Source organism: Leucopleurus acutus (assembly GCF_964270905.1).
Source record: "Leucopleurus acutus genome assembly, chromosome: 19".
NCBI lineage: Eukaryota > Metazoa > Chordata > Mammalia > Artiodactyla > Delphinidae > Leucopleurus > Leucopleurus acutus.
The window spans coordinates 18,830,734-18,849,103 of record NC_139161.1 but is presented as its reverse complement, the minus strand read 5'-3'; the positions used below and the strand labels follow the sequence as shown (position 1 = coordinate 18,849,103).

The 18,370-nt window shown below is 46.1% G+C and overlaps 1 protein-coding gene across 2 annotated transcripts; it reads right to left on the bottom strand.

Annotated features, from left to right (window-relative positions):
• Positions 1 to 1,642: 1,642 nt before the first annotated feature.
• On the bottom strand, positions 1,643 to 16,739 carry LOC309976201 (alanyl-tRNA editing protein Aarsd1). 2 transcript variants are annotated; one of them, XM_082861760.1, is made up of 12 exons: positions 16,664 to 16,739; positions 16,382 to 16,513; positions 14,457 to 14,616; positions 12,922 to 12,979; positions 12,356 to 12,512; positions 12,143 to 12,259; positions 11,772 to 11,902; positions 11,400 to 11,466; positions 11,117 to 11,208; positions 10,403 to 10,457; positions 9,178 to 9,272; positions 1,643 to 1,735 (listed from the first exon to the last, which is right to left on the bottom strand). In XM_082861760.1, the coding sequence occupies exons 1-12, from the start codon at positions 16,700 to 16,702 to the stop codon at positions 1,654 to 1,656; spliced, it is 1,185 nt and encodes a 394-aa protein (XP_082717886.1). In that variant the 5' UTR covers positions 16,703 to 16,739; the 3' UTR covers positions 1,643 to 1,653. The 2 variants fall into 2 exon arrangements, with proteins under 2 accessions (XP_082717886.1, XP_082717885.1); XM_082861759.1 differs by lacking the exon at positions 1,643 to 1,735 and adding an exon at positions 6,976 to 7,291.
• Between the last annotated feature and the right edge of the window lie 1,631 nt (positions 16,740 to 18,370).

Genomic DNA, 18,370 nt, shown 5'->3' with positions numbered 1-18,370 from the left:
TCCTTGCCAAAAGCACCAGACAGCCTTAGATCCTTAAATGCCTCCGTCCTGAAATCACTTATTTAACCATGAGAGAGATGCTAGTTTATAAAAGAAAAGATGTTGGTCATATATATATATATATATAATACAAATATAATATATTTATATATATTATATATAATTATATATAATATAAAATATTATACAAATATATTATACAAATTATATATATATGTGTATATATGCACACATATATATATAATTTGTGTGCTCTTTTAAAGTATATTACGAATACTTACATAACTACTTAAATATACTAGCTATGTTACTCAGAGGCCACACAACATGGTGGTTAGGCAGATGGGCTCGGGAGCCAGATTGCTAGTTCAAAGTTGTGCCCTGTCATTAACTAGCCGTGTGACCCCAGCAATCTCCTTATCTCTCTGTGCCTCAGTATCCTCATCTGTAAAATGGGGATAACAATGGAATCCATCTCATGGGGTTGTTCTGAGAATTAAATAAGTTGATATTTATAAAGTGCTTAGAACAACACCTGGCAGAACTCTATATGTTTAACACCAACCAATAATTAAGCAATACCAAACAATAATAAAATAAAAATTAGGCAGTGGCACTGAAATCTGCTTTTCACTATTTGGAACTGCAATTAGTAGAGGGTTTTATCTAGTGTAACTTCTTTGCCTTTGTGAGGTCTTTTTCAGACTATGTTTTTGTCACCCTCTTTTTGCTGGGGTGTAACACAGGATTTACCTTCTGTTAATGGGGAGGGAGGTGGGCCTCTGGGGACCAGAAGAAATGGCCTAAAATTGGTGGGAGAGGTTCATTTGGGTGAAGAGCAACACAAGCTTCATGTCTGTCTTATTCTTTGCCTCCTTGTAACAGTCAAGTAAAAGGTGCCCAAAATATATGACTCACTCCATCAGCCTTTTTAAGACCCTGTTACCTTCTGGGGCTGAGGACAATTCGCAGTCCAGAATTTCTATAAAGAAGGGGCTTAGCAGTGACCATCTGGTTGGAAGGGAAACCAGCAGTTGTCTTAGAATAAAGTAGTTTTGTTTGCCTATTAAGCGCACTGCTGTATTTGAGATGGCCTGGATACTGGAGCCCAGGGGCGACAAGATTCCACCCAGTCCTCTGTTGTCTCTGCCACAATCCTCATCTGCTCTCCTCCCCCCATTATTCTCTCACATCACCCTGTTCTTTTCCTGTTTGACTTAACAGAATGTACAATTTTACATTTATTTGCTTCTCTCTCCCCTTTCTTCTCCAGGACCTCAAATACCATTGAAAACAGTGACCACAGCTGTTTTATCCACCAGTATGGCCCAGTTCTTAGAACAGTGTCTGACACACACTACACTGTCAATAAATACCTGTTGAAGACATGAACAAATGAATTCCGTGATGGTTTACTACATACCCAAATCAGCAATAACAACAAAAACAAGTTAGGTGACCTGGAAGATAGAGGAACTTTTATTTTCACAGAAGAAAAGGTTGATTCTGAAACACTTGGCTTTGAGGAAGTTTGAGGATGAACAGGGATGGTTTACAGGAGGCCTCGGCTGCAGGGAGTTCACGGAAGGGCTCAGCAAAAGAGAGAGAAGGCTCTCATTATCAGCGCCTCTTCTGCTCTGGACACCGGCCAGTTCACCAAGACCCACTCTTGTTCCTTGACATTGAGAGTCTGGCACTCTGCCAGCAGTAGTCTTCACAGAAGGTGCAGACCTTTCTGGAAAAAAGAAGAAGACTTTCCATCACTCTTTCCCAAATAGCCCTGGTTTCCCTCCATCGAAGACACTTTAGTCATAGCTTGGATCCAATTCAGGAAAGGAATGGGAGACACAGAAGCTTTCTTCAAGAGTATTTCATTAGCGTATGTTGAGCTGTCTGTTTTCCCAGCAGGGCTCTGCAGTTTATTTAAGTTCTTATTAAGGAAAATACCTGGCATTCTAGCATAACTTGGCTGACTCTCTCGTTTCCACTCAGGACTAAAGGGTGGGGTGGAGCTACAGGACATTTAGGCACTATGCCCGCCTGAATTTAGGCTGTCTCCTGCTCTGTGTCCAGCTTTCATCTGATGTTGTTTGTCTTTCATACTAAAATCTGATCCAGCACCTCCATGTGCGCACATAGTTACAAAGGAGACCTTCACCTTGGTGTGAGCCACAGCATTGTCTTCAGCAATTTATGGGTACTTAAGTCATAAAACTTTCTTAGCCAAGAGGGAGCCATTTCTCACTATTTCTATGCTGTAAAAGTGGATTCTAGCAATGTTCCAGAATATGCAATCTATGTGTGTATCTGTGTACCTAAAACTCTACTACATTTTGTGCTAATTAATACCTATTATTCTCTTGGTCCTCATTTAATGTTACTCTAGTAAATGATCAAACTCACTCTGCTTGATTTTCTGGTGAACCTCACAAAAGATAATCCACCCCGACCCTTGAATACAAACTGTACCTCTCCCCAGGGCATTGGATTAGGGCCCCTTTGACAGGTGTGAATGACATCACCAGTTCAAAATGTGCTGCTTTATTTTTTCCCTTCCTTTACACAACTAGTTACTGTTTTCACATAATTAGCTCAAATGTTGATGCATTTTCTTAATTATTTCAGAAAATTCCTTCTTTCTTAGGACACCGTGTTCACATCCCCACTTGCCGGTTAAGAAATTGAAGGTAAGGGAGAGTCTCAGCAGGGAAACCATACACCCCGGATTTGCCCGAGACCAACCTGGTTTGTGGTTCTGGAGAGATGTGTGGAGCACCCCTTTCACTCTTAGAAGTCCCCAAGTTTGGGTAATAAATCATATAGTCATTCTAAGCCTACGTGACCAGAACCCACCTGAGTGGTGGCAAGCAAGGGTGGCCCCAGTCCACTGCTTTTTTTTTTTTTAATAAATTTATTTTATTCATTTTTGTCTGCGTTGGGTCTTCATTGCTGCGGGCAGTCTATCTCTAGTTGCAGCGAGCGGGGGCTACTGTTCGTTGCGGTGCATGGGCTTCTCATTGCAGTGGCTTCTCTTGTTGCGGAGCACGAGCTCTAGGCACGCGGGCTTCAGTAGATGTGGTGCACGGCTTAGTTGCTCCGCAGCATGTGAGATCTTCTTGGACCAGGGATCGAATTCGTGTCCCCTGCATCGGCAGGTGGATTCTTAACCACTGTGCCACCAGGGAAGCCCAGTTCACTGCTATTTTTATTACACCCCGATGAAACAGAAACACAGAGGGAGAGAGGGAGATCACACACACAAGAAAATGAACTCATGGGAATTCCTTGGTGGTCCAGGGGTTAGGACTCCACGCTTCCACTGCAGGGGGCCCGGGTTTGATCCCTGGTAGGGGAGCTAGGATCCCACAAGCCATGCAGCCAAAAAACAAACAAACGAACAACTCCCCTCTCAAAAAAAAAGAATTCCCTTGGGTCTCTGTTCAAGGGAATCCTGCCTGAGTCCTTCTCTAAGTAGGAACCCTTCTGTGAAGCAAATAATACTTCCCCGTCTCTCATCAACGATTCCATTTTGTACTGCCTAACTTTTACACTATGGTTTTGTTTTAAAACACAATACTCATTTAATTGAGGAAAGCAAGATGCAGAGGAGTGTACACTATGTTTCAAAAGAGGGGAGATTTATACACATCTATGAAAAAAATACTGCCAGAGGATATATAAGAAATTAGTGGCTGTCTCTGGCAAGGAAAATTGGGCAGAGGCAGGGCTGGAGAAAAAAAAATTTTAAATACGTTTTTTAGGGACTTCCCTGGCGGTCCAGTTGTTAAGACTCCCTGTGTCCACTGCACGGGGCGCAGGTTTGATCCCTGGTCGGGGAACTAGTATCCCGCATGCTGTGTGGAGCAGCCAAAAATTTTTAAAATACATTTTTTAATTTATTTTTTAAATTTATTTAATTTATTTAAAATAAAATAAAAATACATTTTAAAAATATCTCTTGATGCCTTTCATACCCCCTCCGCAGCCTACTGATGCAACGTCAATGCCTAAGTTTTGCCTCAGAAACTCAAATTTCTCTTCCCTCTGGCCACCTGCCTGCAGCCCAGCTCTCCCACTCATCCTCCTCCTGGCTCCAGCTGAAGTCTCAGACTCTGGACTTCTGTCCCTGCCAAGTAGGCTGCCTTGTGGCTTTCAGTCTTACCAGACAAGCTGTTTTAGCTTCTTTCACTTTGGGAGAAAACTAACTGGACACCGTCATTCTCTCCTTAGGAGCTCTTGACACAGGAGGAAAAAATGATTCCACACCAGAGCTGTATCCACCCTGAACTTCTATATCACATGCACATGTAAGCACATCCGGAGACCCAGGATTCAACCATAAGTTTGATTTATAGGACCAGCACAAACATCAAAGCTGACATGCCCTGTGAGGGAAAACACAGGGGCTATTTGGGAGAATTGGTCTATACTTTGAAATGGAATGGCACATCAAAAAATACTTGTTAAGGGCTTCCCTGGTGGCGCAGTGGTTGAGAGTCCGCCTGCCAATGCAGGGAACACGGGTTCGTGCCCCGGTCCGGGAGGATCCCACATGCCGCGGAGTGGCTGGGCCCGTGAGCCATGGCCGCTGAGCCTGTGCGTCCGGAGCCTGTGCCCCACAACGGGAGAGGCCACAACAGTGAGAGGCCCGCGTATCTAAAAAAAAAAAAAAAAAAAAACTTGTTAAATGTGAAGCTAATCTTTTTAACTACCTTGGATGCTTACTGCCCTATGGTACTATTACTAATCATATACCCATTGGCACCTACCTTCCCTGAACCTTCTCATCTATAAAATAGTTACACTACATCAGTGGTTTCCAAACAGTGCCCTGTGGCTCCATGGGGGTACCTCAGGGCCCTCTAAGCTCCTGCAAAACTCCAAGCCTCCACTCCTTTTTCCAACCAGATCAACACAGCTTTCATCCATTTCTGAATTGGGCTGTTATATGTAAGACTCATGAAGAAAAGCTTCCTTTAAATTGAAGACAAAAGTTTGAAAGCCACTACACTAGGTAACCACCCAATTCCATCCAGCCAAATTCTATGAAGCCACGCTCCCTGCCTGCCTCAGTTTCTCTAGTAGGAACGCAGCAGAAATTCCTCATGTGGGAATTTTACCTGAATAAAGTCCTTGTGTGAACAAGGAGACAGACATCTAATCTGAAGCTATTCACCGGTAGCTGCTGGGTTCAAAAGACGCCTCCCTTGGCCTCAATCATAGCTCCAAAATAACCTGGGGAAGCATAGGGGGTGCCTGCACACACGTCCATCCACAGGGGCACTGCCCAGGGATGCAGCTCACCTGGAGGTGGCAGATGTGCAGCCACTCCTGCTGTTACAACCAATCCTCGATTCGCAGGTAAAGAGGAACTGAACATTAGGTAATCAAAAATACCCATTCTCGGTCATCTCCAGGAATCCAGTGTTTTCTTGAGCACTTACACTTGAATATGTTACTTCCCAACAGCACAGAGATTGAGGCACCCCCATTACTGCCACGTCACCAGTGAGGAAAGTGAAGGTTGAAAAGGCAAGATAACTCTCCCAAGTGAGTAAACAACAGAACCGGATTTTTTTTAAGTTGTATTCTTAAATTGTGAAATATAACCTCATGGAATAAATCATAAATGTAGGCTACAATGCGTAATCGCAGAGCAAAGCCCGATGTTTAACTGTCACCCAAGAAACAAAACACTGCGGGCACCCCGGAAACCACCCTCCCATCTCCATCTCGGGTCCCTTCTTCGTCCTGCTTCACTCCCCCCCCAGAAGTATCAATAAATGTTGTCCTTTTAAAATCAATCCCTCGCTTTTTGTTATATAGTTCTACCACCTATAGATGCACGAAGCCAGGACTACTCAGGTCTGTGAAACTCCAGTCTATGCTCTTAACCTTGAGATAATGCTTCCTCTTGTTCTATCAGCTGCTGAAAGATGACTTTAAATCTTCCATCAACTATGGATTTGTTTCTCCTTTTAGATCTGTCAATGTCTGCTTTATGTATTTTGAGGCTGTTATTGGATACCTATAAATTTAGAACTATTTTATCTTCCTTTTATCACCACATGTCTCTCTTGGTCTCTAATAATGATTCTTTTTTTTTTTGGCCATGCTGTGCAGCTTGCGGGATCTTACTTTCCCCCACCAGGGATTGAACCCAGGCCACAGCAATGAAAGCACCGAGTCCTAACCACTGGACCGCCAGGGAATTCCTTTTTTTTTTTTCTGGGGGGGCGGAGCCAATAATGATTCTTAAAGTGTTACAGCCTTAAAGTCTCATTTACCTCATATTAATAATGCCCCCAGCTTTCTCTGGGTTAGTCTTGCCTGGTATCTTTTTCCATCCTTTTCCTGCCTCAATAGCAGACTTGGAACATCTTTCAACTATATATTTTCGTGCCCTCTTGACCTATTTACAAAGTCATTGATACCTTTTAATTCTGAAACACAAGACTAGGAAAAGAAATAAGGAAAAAATACGAGAAAACAAGGAGATGTGAGTCTAAGCCCTAAGCCAAGCCTCTGGTCTGACTCACATCTCCTTAGGCAGCTGCATTTCTACATGAAGAAAGACTGCAGCTGGGTTTAAATAAATCACTACAGTTCATCAACATAACACTCACGGATAGGGTGTGCCTAACAGGAGCTGAATTAGAAAGCTGTTTAAGACTCACAAACAGAGAGAACAGACTTGTGGATGCCATAGTAGGGGTGGGGGTGGGGGGTAGGTAGGGAAGGACTGGGAGTTTGGGATTAGGAGATGCAAACTATTATATATAGAATGGATAAACAACAAGGTCCTACTGTATAGCACAGGGAACTATATTCAATATCTTGTGATAAACCATAATGGAAAAATTATGAAAAAGAACATATGTAGCTGAATCACTCTACTGTACAGCAGAAATTAACACAACATTGTATATATCAACTATACTTCAATAAAATAAATTTTAAAAAATAAAGCTGTTTATTCACAAAGACACTGATCACATAAGCACACTGGAATATACTGTATAAATTCAAATCCATCATGTAAATATACATGGTGCCACAATCATTTCAAGTCAAACTATTTTATTGTCCAAGAGACTCCTTCTGTGGTCACCGGAGGCCGGCTGTCAACGGACAACCAGGGAGGCACCCGAGCCCTCACTCCTCTGCACTCTGCGTGCTGACGTAGTCCTGGAGAAGCGCCTGCACCTCTGCCCGACGGCTCATCTTGGTGGCCTTGCCTTGAAAGCGGCCTTTCTTCCCCGCTCCCTTGCCTTCTAGCACCTCAGCCACCCTGGGGAACAGAGAGACAGTCAGGGAGGGCGTCTTTGAGGGAAAAGTCACAGGAAAACCAAGGGCAGCCCTGAGGCTTTCCCCTTGGGCTGGGGGGAGAGAAAAAGTAAATGACTTCTAGAAATACTTGCACATGTGCACAAAGATATGGGTACCACATTTAGTTAACAGCGAATAACTGGGGGCTTCCCTGGTGGCACACTGATTAAGAATCCGCCTGCCAATGCAGGGGACACGGGTTCGAGCCCTGGTCCGGGAAGACACCACATGTCACAGAGCAACTAAGCCCATGCGCCACAACTACTGAGCCTGTGCTCTAGAGCCCACGGGCCACAACTACTACAGCCCATGCGCCTAGAGCCCGTGCTCTGCAACAGGAGAAGCCACCGCAATGGGAAGCCTGCGCACTGCAACAAAGAGTAGCCCCGGTTCGCCGCAACTAGAGAAAGCCCGCGCGCAGCAACGTAGACCCAACGCAGCCAAAAATAAATTAATTAATGATTATTTAAAAAAAAAAAAGAGTGAATAACTGGAAACAATAGAAGTGTCTAGAAACGGGCTAAATTACGGCAACCTCCAAGGAACAGGATGAGCGTCATTAGGAGTAAAGAGCTGTAGACACAAAGGCCTGCGGGAGCAGCAGGGAAGCAACTGGGGCTGAGCGAGAAAGGTGGGCCTATGGCACTGGCCGGGCCCGTGCTGTCTGAAGAAGCAGGCCCCACTCACGTCCTCGTAGATACTAACCTGCAGGAACGTCAGTCCAGTGTTGCAAGCGTGTGCCTTTTTTCTTCCTTTTTTGAGAAAAGCTAGAACTCCCTATTTTTAAATAAAAATCTCCTAATTTTAAAATGTAGCAACTAATTTTAAAAATTTAAAGTAGTACACAGGCCAAACCAGTCTATAGGCCACAGCTGGCTGCCTGTCAGGAGCCTCTGCTCTAAATACTTCTGTTTTCCTTCAGTGTTTTACAGTGAACACATATTCATCACAGCCAATCAGGACTTCAAAACCCTAAATGCCAGAAAGAATATGGGGCACTCCACCTCCATATCTAATTTAAAATAAGAAAATATAAACAATATAAGAGTAAAAAAGTCCAACACAATTCTAATTTTTCTATAATAACTACATCAATACGTTTTTTGATTCAGTCTCAAAACCCTAATTTTTTTCCCCAAGTTTGTCTGTGCCTCTGCTTTGCTGATGCCTTAAGCAGGTGCTTCATCTGTCTAGTGAGAATCCAGCACCTGTATTCATGTATCACTTATGAATCTCAATTTCTAAAAGAAAAAACACAAAGCACGTGAGATTTGGAGCCGAAAGTCCTGGGCTCGAGTCTCAGTTCTGCCACTTTAACCGTGAGATCTCAGGCACACAATGTGCTGTCCCTCATCTCTAAAACTGGGAATGACGGTGGTGATCATTATTTCTGCTAAGGCAACATCACATGACTGTGATGTGAATGAAAATGAGATGCAGGGGCTTCCCTGGTGGCGCAGTAGTTAAGAATCTGCCTGTCAATGCAGGGGACACGGGTTCGTGCCCCGGTCCAGGAAGATTCCACATGCCGTGGAGCGGCTAGGCCCATGCGCCACAACTACTGAGCCTGCGCGTCTAGAGCCTGTGCTCTGCAACGGGAGAGGCCGCGACAGTGAGAGGTCCGCGCACCGCGATGAACAGCGGCCCCCGCTCGCCGCAACTGGAGAAAGCTCTCGCACAGAAACGAAGACCCAACACAGCCAAAAATAAATAAATAAATAAGTAAATTTATTAAAAAAAAAAGAATGAGATGCAGATGCGGTGGCCCTTTGCATCCAACAAGGGTGCTATTAGTAGGTTAGGCTTACAGGCTCTTCCACCCGTGCAAAGCAGTCCACGGAAGATTACCTGGGCGCCAGGGTCTCCACAGCCTCAGCTGGCCCTGCCAGTAAGAAGAGTCCAGCACCTTTCTCTTCGCCCACAGTTAAGAACAGGAGGGTCTCCTAGGATGGAAGACAAGATGAGCCCTGACACTTAAAAGACGTGCAGTCAATCCCCCCTAAACTGCACTGTCTTCAGTCTCAAGAACAGACTTTTATCATATTGCAATATATAAAGATACCAAATCAACACAGTGCACACCTTACACAATATTACATACCAATAACATCTCAATTAAAAGGAAAACACGTTTTCCCTCCTAAACCACAAGTGATGTTCCTCATGAATGTAAGGCAGCCCCTGCACTCTGGGGCCCACTAGGGACAAGAAACTTTGAGAGTGGCTATAGGAACTTAGGTTGAATATTAAGGGGGCAGAAGCCTGCTGACCATGACCAAGCATAGAATGTCTTTCATGATCTGACTCCCGCCAAACTCTGCAGCCTGGTCACCCCACTCCCACACCGCCCCTGCACCCTGTGTCTGCTATCGCCAAAACCTCCGTGTTTCCCTCTGCTTAGCCACCTCGGCTCCCCTGTCTGCCGATGACCGCTAAGCAGTCTTCTAGGCCTCTCCCCTGAAGCCTCCCCAGCCTTTCAGGGAATGCGCTCCTCTGCCTCTAGCACTGACCACCCTAAGTTATAAATGTCGGCATACACGGTTGTCTCCCAGACTCAAGAGTGAGCTCCTTGAGTATCAGTACTCTCTACACAGAAATAAGAGGAGAGATACACACACACTGCTTGGCCCAGAGTAGATATTCCCAAAGGTGTTTCCTGAGTGAATGCAAAAGAGAGACCTGGAAACCACTAAGCTCTGGTCAGGACCGGGACGGGTGGCTGAAGCCAGAGGCAAAGGAACACTGAACGGACGGCCTTCTAAGGGCCTAGCCGACCACCGTATTTCTGAAATCAGCCCTCAGCACATATAAATGTGGGTGGTACGGAGGAGTTCCAGTTCTGATAAAAGGAGCTCTGAAGCTGGTAAGTGTTACAGCCCCAGAAAGGACAATACCACTGACTGAGCTTGGCACCTAAAACAGAGCCTAGCTCAGAGTCAGTGCTGAGAAAATAGCGTTGAATGAATTTCTGTTCCCTATTCTTCATGTGTTCATGCAGAGGGACCTCAGCTAACCTGACGCCCCTCATTAGGTCTCCACCCGCGGCGGACAGAGAACCTCATGCTCCTCTTACCTCTGACCCAATCTCGTTGGCGATGATATTCATGAACTCAGAATCACCCTCCTTCCTAAAACAAAGGGCAAAGACATCAGATCCAAGTTGCAACGGGAGCTAGGAAACTGCAGGAAGCCCAGCTCCTCCTCGTGAGGCTGGCCACACTGCTGCCTTTTGTGCAGAGTCCCAGAGAAAGAGCGTGCTCTCTGAGGGCCAGCCTGGCATCTTTCTAAGCCTCGGCACGCTATAACAAGTTTTGCGTTTGTTTCTGTCTCCCTTAAACAGGATTCACCCGGGTAAGTGGAGACCTGTTAGATGGCAAAGGAGATGAGGGAAGGCTCTAATGAAAGTTATAGTGAAGATGTTTATATCAAACCCAGGAAATCTGCAAGGCAACACACTTCTTCGGGTCTTCTCAGCCTTAAGAACACCAGGGGCAGGGCTTCCCTGGTGGCGCAGTGGTTGAGAGTCCGCCTGCCGATGCAGGGGACACGGGTTCGCGCCCCGGTCCAGGAAGATCCCACATACCGCGGAGCGGCTGGGCCCGTGAGCCATGGCCACTGAGCCTGCGCGTCCGGAGCCTGTGCTCCGCAACGGGAGAGACCACAACAGTGAGAGGCCCGCGTACCGCAAAAAAAAAAAAAGAACACCCGGGGCGACCTGCCTCCCACTCCACTCTGCACTGCGTACAGGGGAGAGGCTGAGCCCTAAGCCTAGCACCCCTGGCCTCACCTGTGTAATGTGACCACACCTCCCCAGTCTGGGCTGTTCCTGAGGCTGTGGGCAATGTGCACAGCCAGGTCTCTGAGCAGATTCAGGTTGTTCTGAAAAGGATGCCATAACTCAGTTGACAGGTGGGGAAAGGGTAACCAGAGAGAATACCATCTCTCCACCCCTCCCCTCCCCAGTCACTGCCCACTAACATGCTGCACATCCAGTCAGGTGGAGGGGCTGAGTCTGGGGAGCCTTTTCCAGGCAGAGCCCACACCCTCGCCACCCTCCATGGATAAATCACCTTCTGCAGGAGCTTGTTGGAGTTCTGTAGCTTTTTCACTGCTTCCACGTGATCCTCTGCTCCACACCTGCAAGAGAAAGGTTCATGGAGGCCTGCCCAGTTTTCTAACTGCTTTTGGTGTCAGGCATAAATCAATGGCGCCCTTCTTGATGGGACCCAGGGACATTTCCAAGGAAGCCTCAGGCTGTTGGGGAAGAGGATGTAAAGGAAGAAACCATTTTGTGTGCATCTGATCGACTACCCAAAGCACCTTAGCATTTCTGGTTGCATCCTACCCCTAAAGATAGAGTATTCTGTCTGCTGCACAGGTGGGAAGGCTAAGCTCCGGGCTGCCCAGGCGCTGAGAAAAGGAGGCAGTGGAAGGGGGCGTACTTCAGCAGAGCTGTCAGTGCTTTCTCAGTGCTGTGACTCTTCTCCATCCACTTCAGCACCCGGTTCCCAGCCAGAAAGGTCACGTTGGTTTTGTTCTTTTTCCCCTTCTCAGAGCCCAGGATTTTAATGACCTACATGAGGCAAGGAAGTAAAACACACACACACACACACACACACACACACACACAAACTGCAGCAGGTGCTGGACCCAAGGGTAGGAGAGATCAAGACCTCCCTGCTGGCTCAGAAGCAATAAGGAGTGATTTCACTCAGGACCCCTCACGTGTCCCCCTCTATCACTCTCAGCCCTGCCGTGATCCCCCACCTCCGACACCCTCGCTCCACCCACTCAAGAGCCCCTCCTCACCTACCTGAAGGTCACTGAGATTGCTCACGTGGGTCCCACAGCACATGTTGGAATCAACGCTCTTGATGGTGACAACTCGAATAGGCCCAGCATGATCATCCGGCAAACCCCGGCCCCTCACCTGGAACGCAAGGGAGGGAGGAGGGCTGTTTGAATTTTGATGAGGAGCCCTCGGAGGGCCACTCTACAGAAGCCACCCTGCCGGCTCTCCCCTCACCTGCTCCACACCGGGATCGTCCAGGCTCAGTTCTCGCACATACACAGGCAGCCGCTCTCTGATTTTTTCATTGACGCTCTGCTCAATGGCAGCTACGTGCTCCGCAGTCACAGAAGGGCTGTCCAGCTCGATGACACTCCGGAGTCGCCCTAACTCCCTGCAAGAAGCAGCAGAGTGGTCACAGGACGCTGACGGGGACAATTAATAATGGAAGGAAGTTTACCGTTTACAAAGCATGTTCATGTAAATGCTGGTATTTAATCCTCACAAAAATGTCACAAAGTAGGGACTGTCATTTCCACTTTACAGGTGAGGGGTGATAAGGAACATGATCAAGGTCATGCAAGGGATTCACCCCCTAGGTCACTGAGGTTCAAAGTCCGTATTCTTTTTTAAGCAAAGGGAGATGTTTCTCAGGGAAAACACAAAGTCATCCACCACCCCATCTTCGAGGGGAACAGGTGAGCACAGCAGATTTTTATCCTCCTACCCCTGACTCACTACTAGGGAAGGAGCCAGCAGTCAGGGACCCATGTCTGACAATTAGGCTTATGCCTCTTGCTCACCATGATGTTGTCTTCAGCCCAAACAGATGATCAGCAACCGCAGTGATGAGATGCTGCCCTGAGCAGAGAGAGGAGACGGGAGAAGAAGTGAGAAGTGATCATGAGTGACACGACCCCAATGTCAACGTTATCACAGAAATTCTACTGCTGAAGACCTGCCTGGCACTGGGTAATACTCTTGAGAGATACTTTATTGAAAACCCTCAAGAGAATTCTGCAAGAGGCTTTATGATGCCATTTCTTTTTTTTTTTTTTTTTGCGGTACGCGGGCCTCTCACTGTTGTGTCCTCTCCCGTTGCGGAGCACAGGCTCCGGACGCGCAGGCTCAGCGGCCATGGCTCACGGGCCCAGCCGCTCCGCGGCATGTGGGATCTTCCCGGACCGGGGCACGAACCCGTGTCCCCTGCATTGGCAGGCGGACTCTCAACCACTGCGCCACCAGGGAAGCCCTATGATGCCATTTCTTGAATGAGGAAACCAAGGTCTAGAGAAATCAAACAACTTTCCAAGGCAACAGTAGCTCGTCAGAGGCAGGATTTGAACTTGAGTTCTAATTGTGCCAGATTCATTCACTCAACAAAAATTTATCAAGTGTCTACCATGTGCAAGGCACAGGGCTTGGCACTAGAGATATAGCGCTATCCCTGATCGATGACAGCGAGGAGGAGAAGGAATCAACTGTGAAGGCAAAGGGAACAGGACAGCCAAAGGCCTTGAAGGAGGAAAGAAGCAGGATGTGTTCAAGGAATGGAGAGAAGGCCAGCATGGCCAGGATGCAGGGAGCAGGAGGCAGGAGCACCGGGTGAGGCTGGAGCAGTAGATGAACACCAGCCCAGGCAGGCCTTGTGCCCCATGGCAAGACGTTTGCCTTCATCATGAGCTACAGGTAGCCTTTGAAAAGCTTTAAAGCAGGGGAGTGGCCTGATCAGACTTTCATTTTTAAAAAATATTCTGGCTGCTTTGTGGAGAATGGGTTGCAAAGAGACAAGACTGAACATGGGGAGACTAGCCGGGAGGCTGTTACAGAGGGCTGGGAAGAGACAATGAGAGCTGGGACGAGGATGACTGTGTTGACAGTGGAAGCAGATAGAGAAGTATTTTGAAAATAAACCGACATGACTCAGATTGCCTGGCTATCCCTAAAGCAGTGTCTGAACTGACTTCCAGGATTTGAGCAACTGAGTAGATGCTGGCCATGCACTGAACATAGTGAAGGCGAAGAGAAGACCAGATCTGGGGGAGGGGGTGGCTTTTTAATTCCATTCTGGACATTTTGAGTTTAAGAAGGCTATGAGACATCTGCAGATATAGATATCAAGTGGGAAGTTATAACACTTAAATCCAGCAGTTATTCTAATACTTCTACTTTAACTGCTCATTTTGCTTTTATAACATTTATCACATCTTGCCTGAACTGGAGCTGATTCTGAATATGTCTGTCTCTTCCAAAAGGTTAACTCCTAGAGGACCCAAACCACGTCTCAATCATCGTGACATTCCCACACGCAGCAACTGCCCCATCCCACCCCACCTACCTGAATGCTGCTGCATGTGGTCAAACCTCCGTTCCCAGTCCACCCGGACCTGTACCTCAGTCCCAGGGGTCAGAGGTGTCTGGGTGAAATGATCAGCCTGGGCGCCCCGGCGGGTCACTCTCAGCACAGAGATGTCATTGATTGTACCACGGTCATCAGGCTGGGGAAAGAAGTAAAAATAATCGGTGGTAGCAGGTAGGGCTCACCCTAACTCCTGGATACAAAGACCCTCTAGCAGAAGTTTGTGAGAAACACACCCAGAATTTGAGATTCCCTAAGGGAGAAGCAGCAATGCCAAGTGAGGGGGTCCACTTTGCTCATGAGGGGACTCTCTCTATACTCTTCACTTGGAACACCTTCTGTTCTTCAGAACAAAATAACAGAATGAATACAAAAATTGTAACTACAGCATAAAATAGATAACTAATGAGACCCTACTGTATAGCACATGGAGCTCGAAAACAAATAAATAAATAAAATTTGAAAAACAAATGTAACTACAGCAACGAAAATTTTAGTAAAACCCAAACAAACTTAATCCTCACTCTCATTGCCTTGGTTTAGATTTTTATCTTTCAATAGTTTCCAAACTGACCTGAATTTTTCTCCTTTCTTCCACTCTATCTTCTACACTGCTACTAGAATTAAATTCAAAAATATTCATTAAAAATATCAAATATTACAAAATATCAACTGCTTACAAGACACTGTACCTATCCAAGACTATAATGTAAATAAGACATGGTCCCTCATGGAACTGAGAAGTCTGGAGAAGAATAGAGACATGCTAACAGGCAACTGCAATATGATCTACAACATGCCATAGTTCAAAAAAGTACATTGTTTTAGAGGAGCTCAAGGAAAAGGAACCTAACAGTCTTGGGGAATCAGGGAAGACTTTCTGGAAGAGGTGATATATAAAATGAGACCTGCTATGGATACCTGAGGGCACAGGTTTTCCTTCAGCAGATCAGAAAACCTCCATGCTGGGAAAAATTGGAAGTTTCTCACAATCAAGTTTACTGAATATGTTCTCTCACATCATTTCTTTGCCTAAGTACTTCCATGGCTCACCATAGCTTCCTGAATGAAGTCCACACACCTTAACACATCCTTCAAGGCCCTCTGAACTGGCCCCCACTTACCTTTCCAAAGCCATCTCCAGTCTGTCATCAACACACACCAGAGGCTCCAACTATATGGGACTATTTTGCAGTTAACTAGACTTGTCAGATTCTTACAGGCTTCCCTGTTTCGGCTGGGAAAGCCTCTCCCACAATGCCCACCTTTGGTGTTATTATTCTCCTTTCCCATTTTCTCATTGGACCTTGCCCCTACCCCATCACAGCACTGATACGTCTGCCCTCTGTTGTGCTCCTTCATGGGAAACTTTTTCAGTCCATGCCAAACACCCTAATCGAATTCCTCAGGTCCTTTGCACTTATTCTCCCTCCCCGGAATACTCCCCACCCCCCACCAGCACCACTAGATAATGGCAATGGCTTACCCCCTCACCTCACTTCGTTCTCGATTGAAATAACTTGCCCCCTACCTAGGCGGCCATCCCATCACTCTCTTTCCCTCGATCTTTAATTTTCTTTATAGCATTTATCATACCGACATACTACTTATCTATTCACAGTTTTGTCTGTTTTCTCCAATAAATATTCTACGTATGCAAAGACATTTTCTTGTTCAGCTTTTATCCTTAGGGCTTGAATTAGTACCCAGCATTTGTTACGGACAGATAACCATTCGTTGATAAATACCTGCTGAATGAACGAATGAACTGAATTGAACTAATTTCCATCTGTATTCATTACAGCTAGGACTGAGGACCAGGAGAGCATTTCCGACCTGCTCGGAAAGAATTAGGGGCTTCCTGGGAGGGGGGAGAAGGAAAGGGGAAAGGACGGGCCTGGTACCTGTCCCCCGCCCTCGGGGAAAAGCAGCGTGTCTTCCAGCACCACGTGGAAACCGCTCAGCACTTCCTTCTTGCCGTTGCTTCCTTCGGTCTGCAGCTCCGCGGGACTGCAGGAGACCACGGTGGTGGTGAACTGGGTAAAGAGGGATGCGAGAGTAAGCCCCGACCCCAACCCTCAGCGCACCGGGACTGAATCCAGCTCGGTGCCCCCTCCACGCGGCGCCCTCTTCCCCGCACCGCCGCACCCGCTCGGAGCATCAGGTTTCCCGCCCGCCGGCCGCACCTCCCTGGCGTAGCTGTCCCGCTGACACTGGAACGCCATCGCTGCTGTCTCCCAGTACGCCGGTACCCTTGCACACAGAAACGCCTGGCGCCGGACGGAGAGCGAAGCGGGACAATCTTCATTCCGGGCGCGTCTCTGCGCAGAAGCAAAAGGGCTAAGAACGGCGTGTGGTTTGGACAAATTTATTGAAAACGCGAAGTGCAGGCGCTCAGGGTTGCTGAGGGACTATTTTAAGACTTTGAAGAAAACCAGAAGACAAGACAGAACAAAACTGCGGCCTGAACTTGTCATAGCACTTTGTTTGGCCCCGTTGGACCCCAGGGATGTACGTAATTCGGCCCCGCGGAAGCCTGCCTGATAGAAGTGGGGATGGTACTGGCTTGGATAGACAGCAACGCCGCCCAATGGAAATGTAATGCAAGCCACATGTTAATTTTTCTTTAAAGCTCTTTTTTTTTAATTAAATTAATTATTTATTTGGTTGCACTCGGTCTTAGTTGCGGCAGGCGGGCTCCTTAGCTGTGGCATGCGAACTCTTAGTTGCAGCATGCGTGTGGGATCTAGTTCCCTGACACGGGATAGAACCCGGCCCCCTGCATTGGGAGTACTGGGATCTTATCCACTGCGCCACCAGGGAAGTCCCTTAATAATGTTTTTATTTAAATCACCATATCCAAAATATTATTTCATCATGTAATGTGTATTTTAAAATAAGTATTTTTCCCCCCGTACAAGATTTTCGAAACCTGTTATGTATTTTACACTTACAGCACCTCTCAGTTCGGACTAGCAACATTTCAAGTACTCAGTAATCACGTGTGACCATTGCTACGGGATTGGACAGTGCAAATAAAGAGGTTAACAGAAGTTAACAAGTTTAACTGCAATCGGTGCTTTAAAACGTTAAATGGATTAAAAGTTAAGATTAACTTTCTGCTCTTTTAAATCAAGTAATAAAAAGCTTGAAGTTCCCAGATGTTTCAGAATATAGGGTTTTTCTGATTTTAGGCAGTAAATTTTAGGCAGACCATACCCATGTGTTACGTAATGTGTTCCATTTGGAACTCTAGAGCAACTCCGTATTGATATTTATGCTGAGAAATAGATACGCTAAATGGAATAAACAAAGACTATAAATAGCCTCACATCATTTTAGGTCATGTTTTGCTGCCGGATGAGTTTTGGTGTTAACTTTTTTTTTTAGGTCAGTTTTTAGAAATTTTCGGTTTTCAGAATTGTGGGCAAGGGGACATATGCTATAGAAGTTCAAGTCCCAGCTTTGCCATTTATTGTGACCTGTTTGAGCACCTATTAAGAGAAGACTTAATTATTTTACAAGGTTGATATGAAGTTCAAAATTTTTAATGAGATGATATTAAAATACTTAGTAAATTGTAAAGCACGATACAAATAAGATTTGCATTATGTTATTTTTTAAGTTTAAGAACTAATGTCAATATCAAAATGGGCAAAAGACATGGACAGAGCACATTAAAAGAAATATTAATCACTAATAAACAATGAGCCATCTCATAACTTAAAGCAAATTAAACCAGGGGATTCCCTGGCGGTCCAGTGGTTAGGATTCTGTACTCTCATTGCTGAGGGCCCGGGTTCAATCCCTGGTTGGGGAACTAAGATCCTTCAAGTCCCGCGTCGTGGCCAGAAAGAAAAAAAATGAAGCAAATTAAACCAAGTATAATTTTA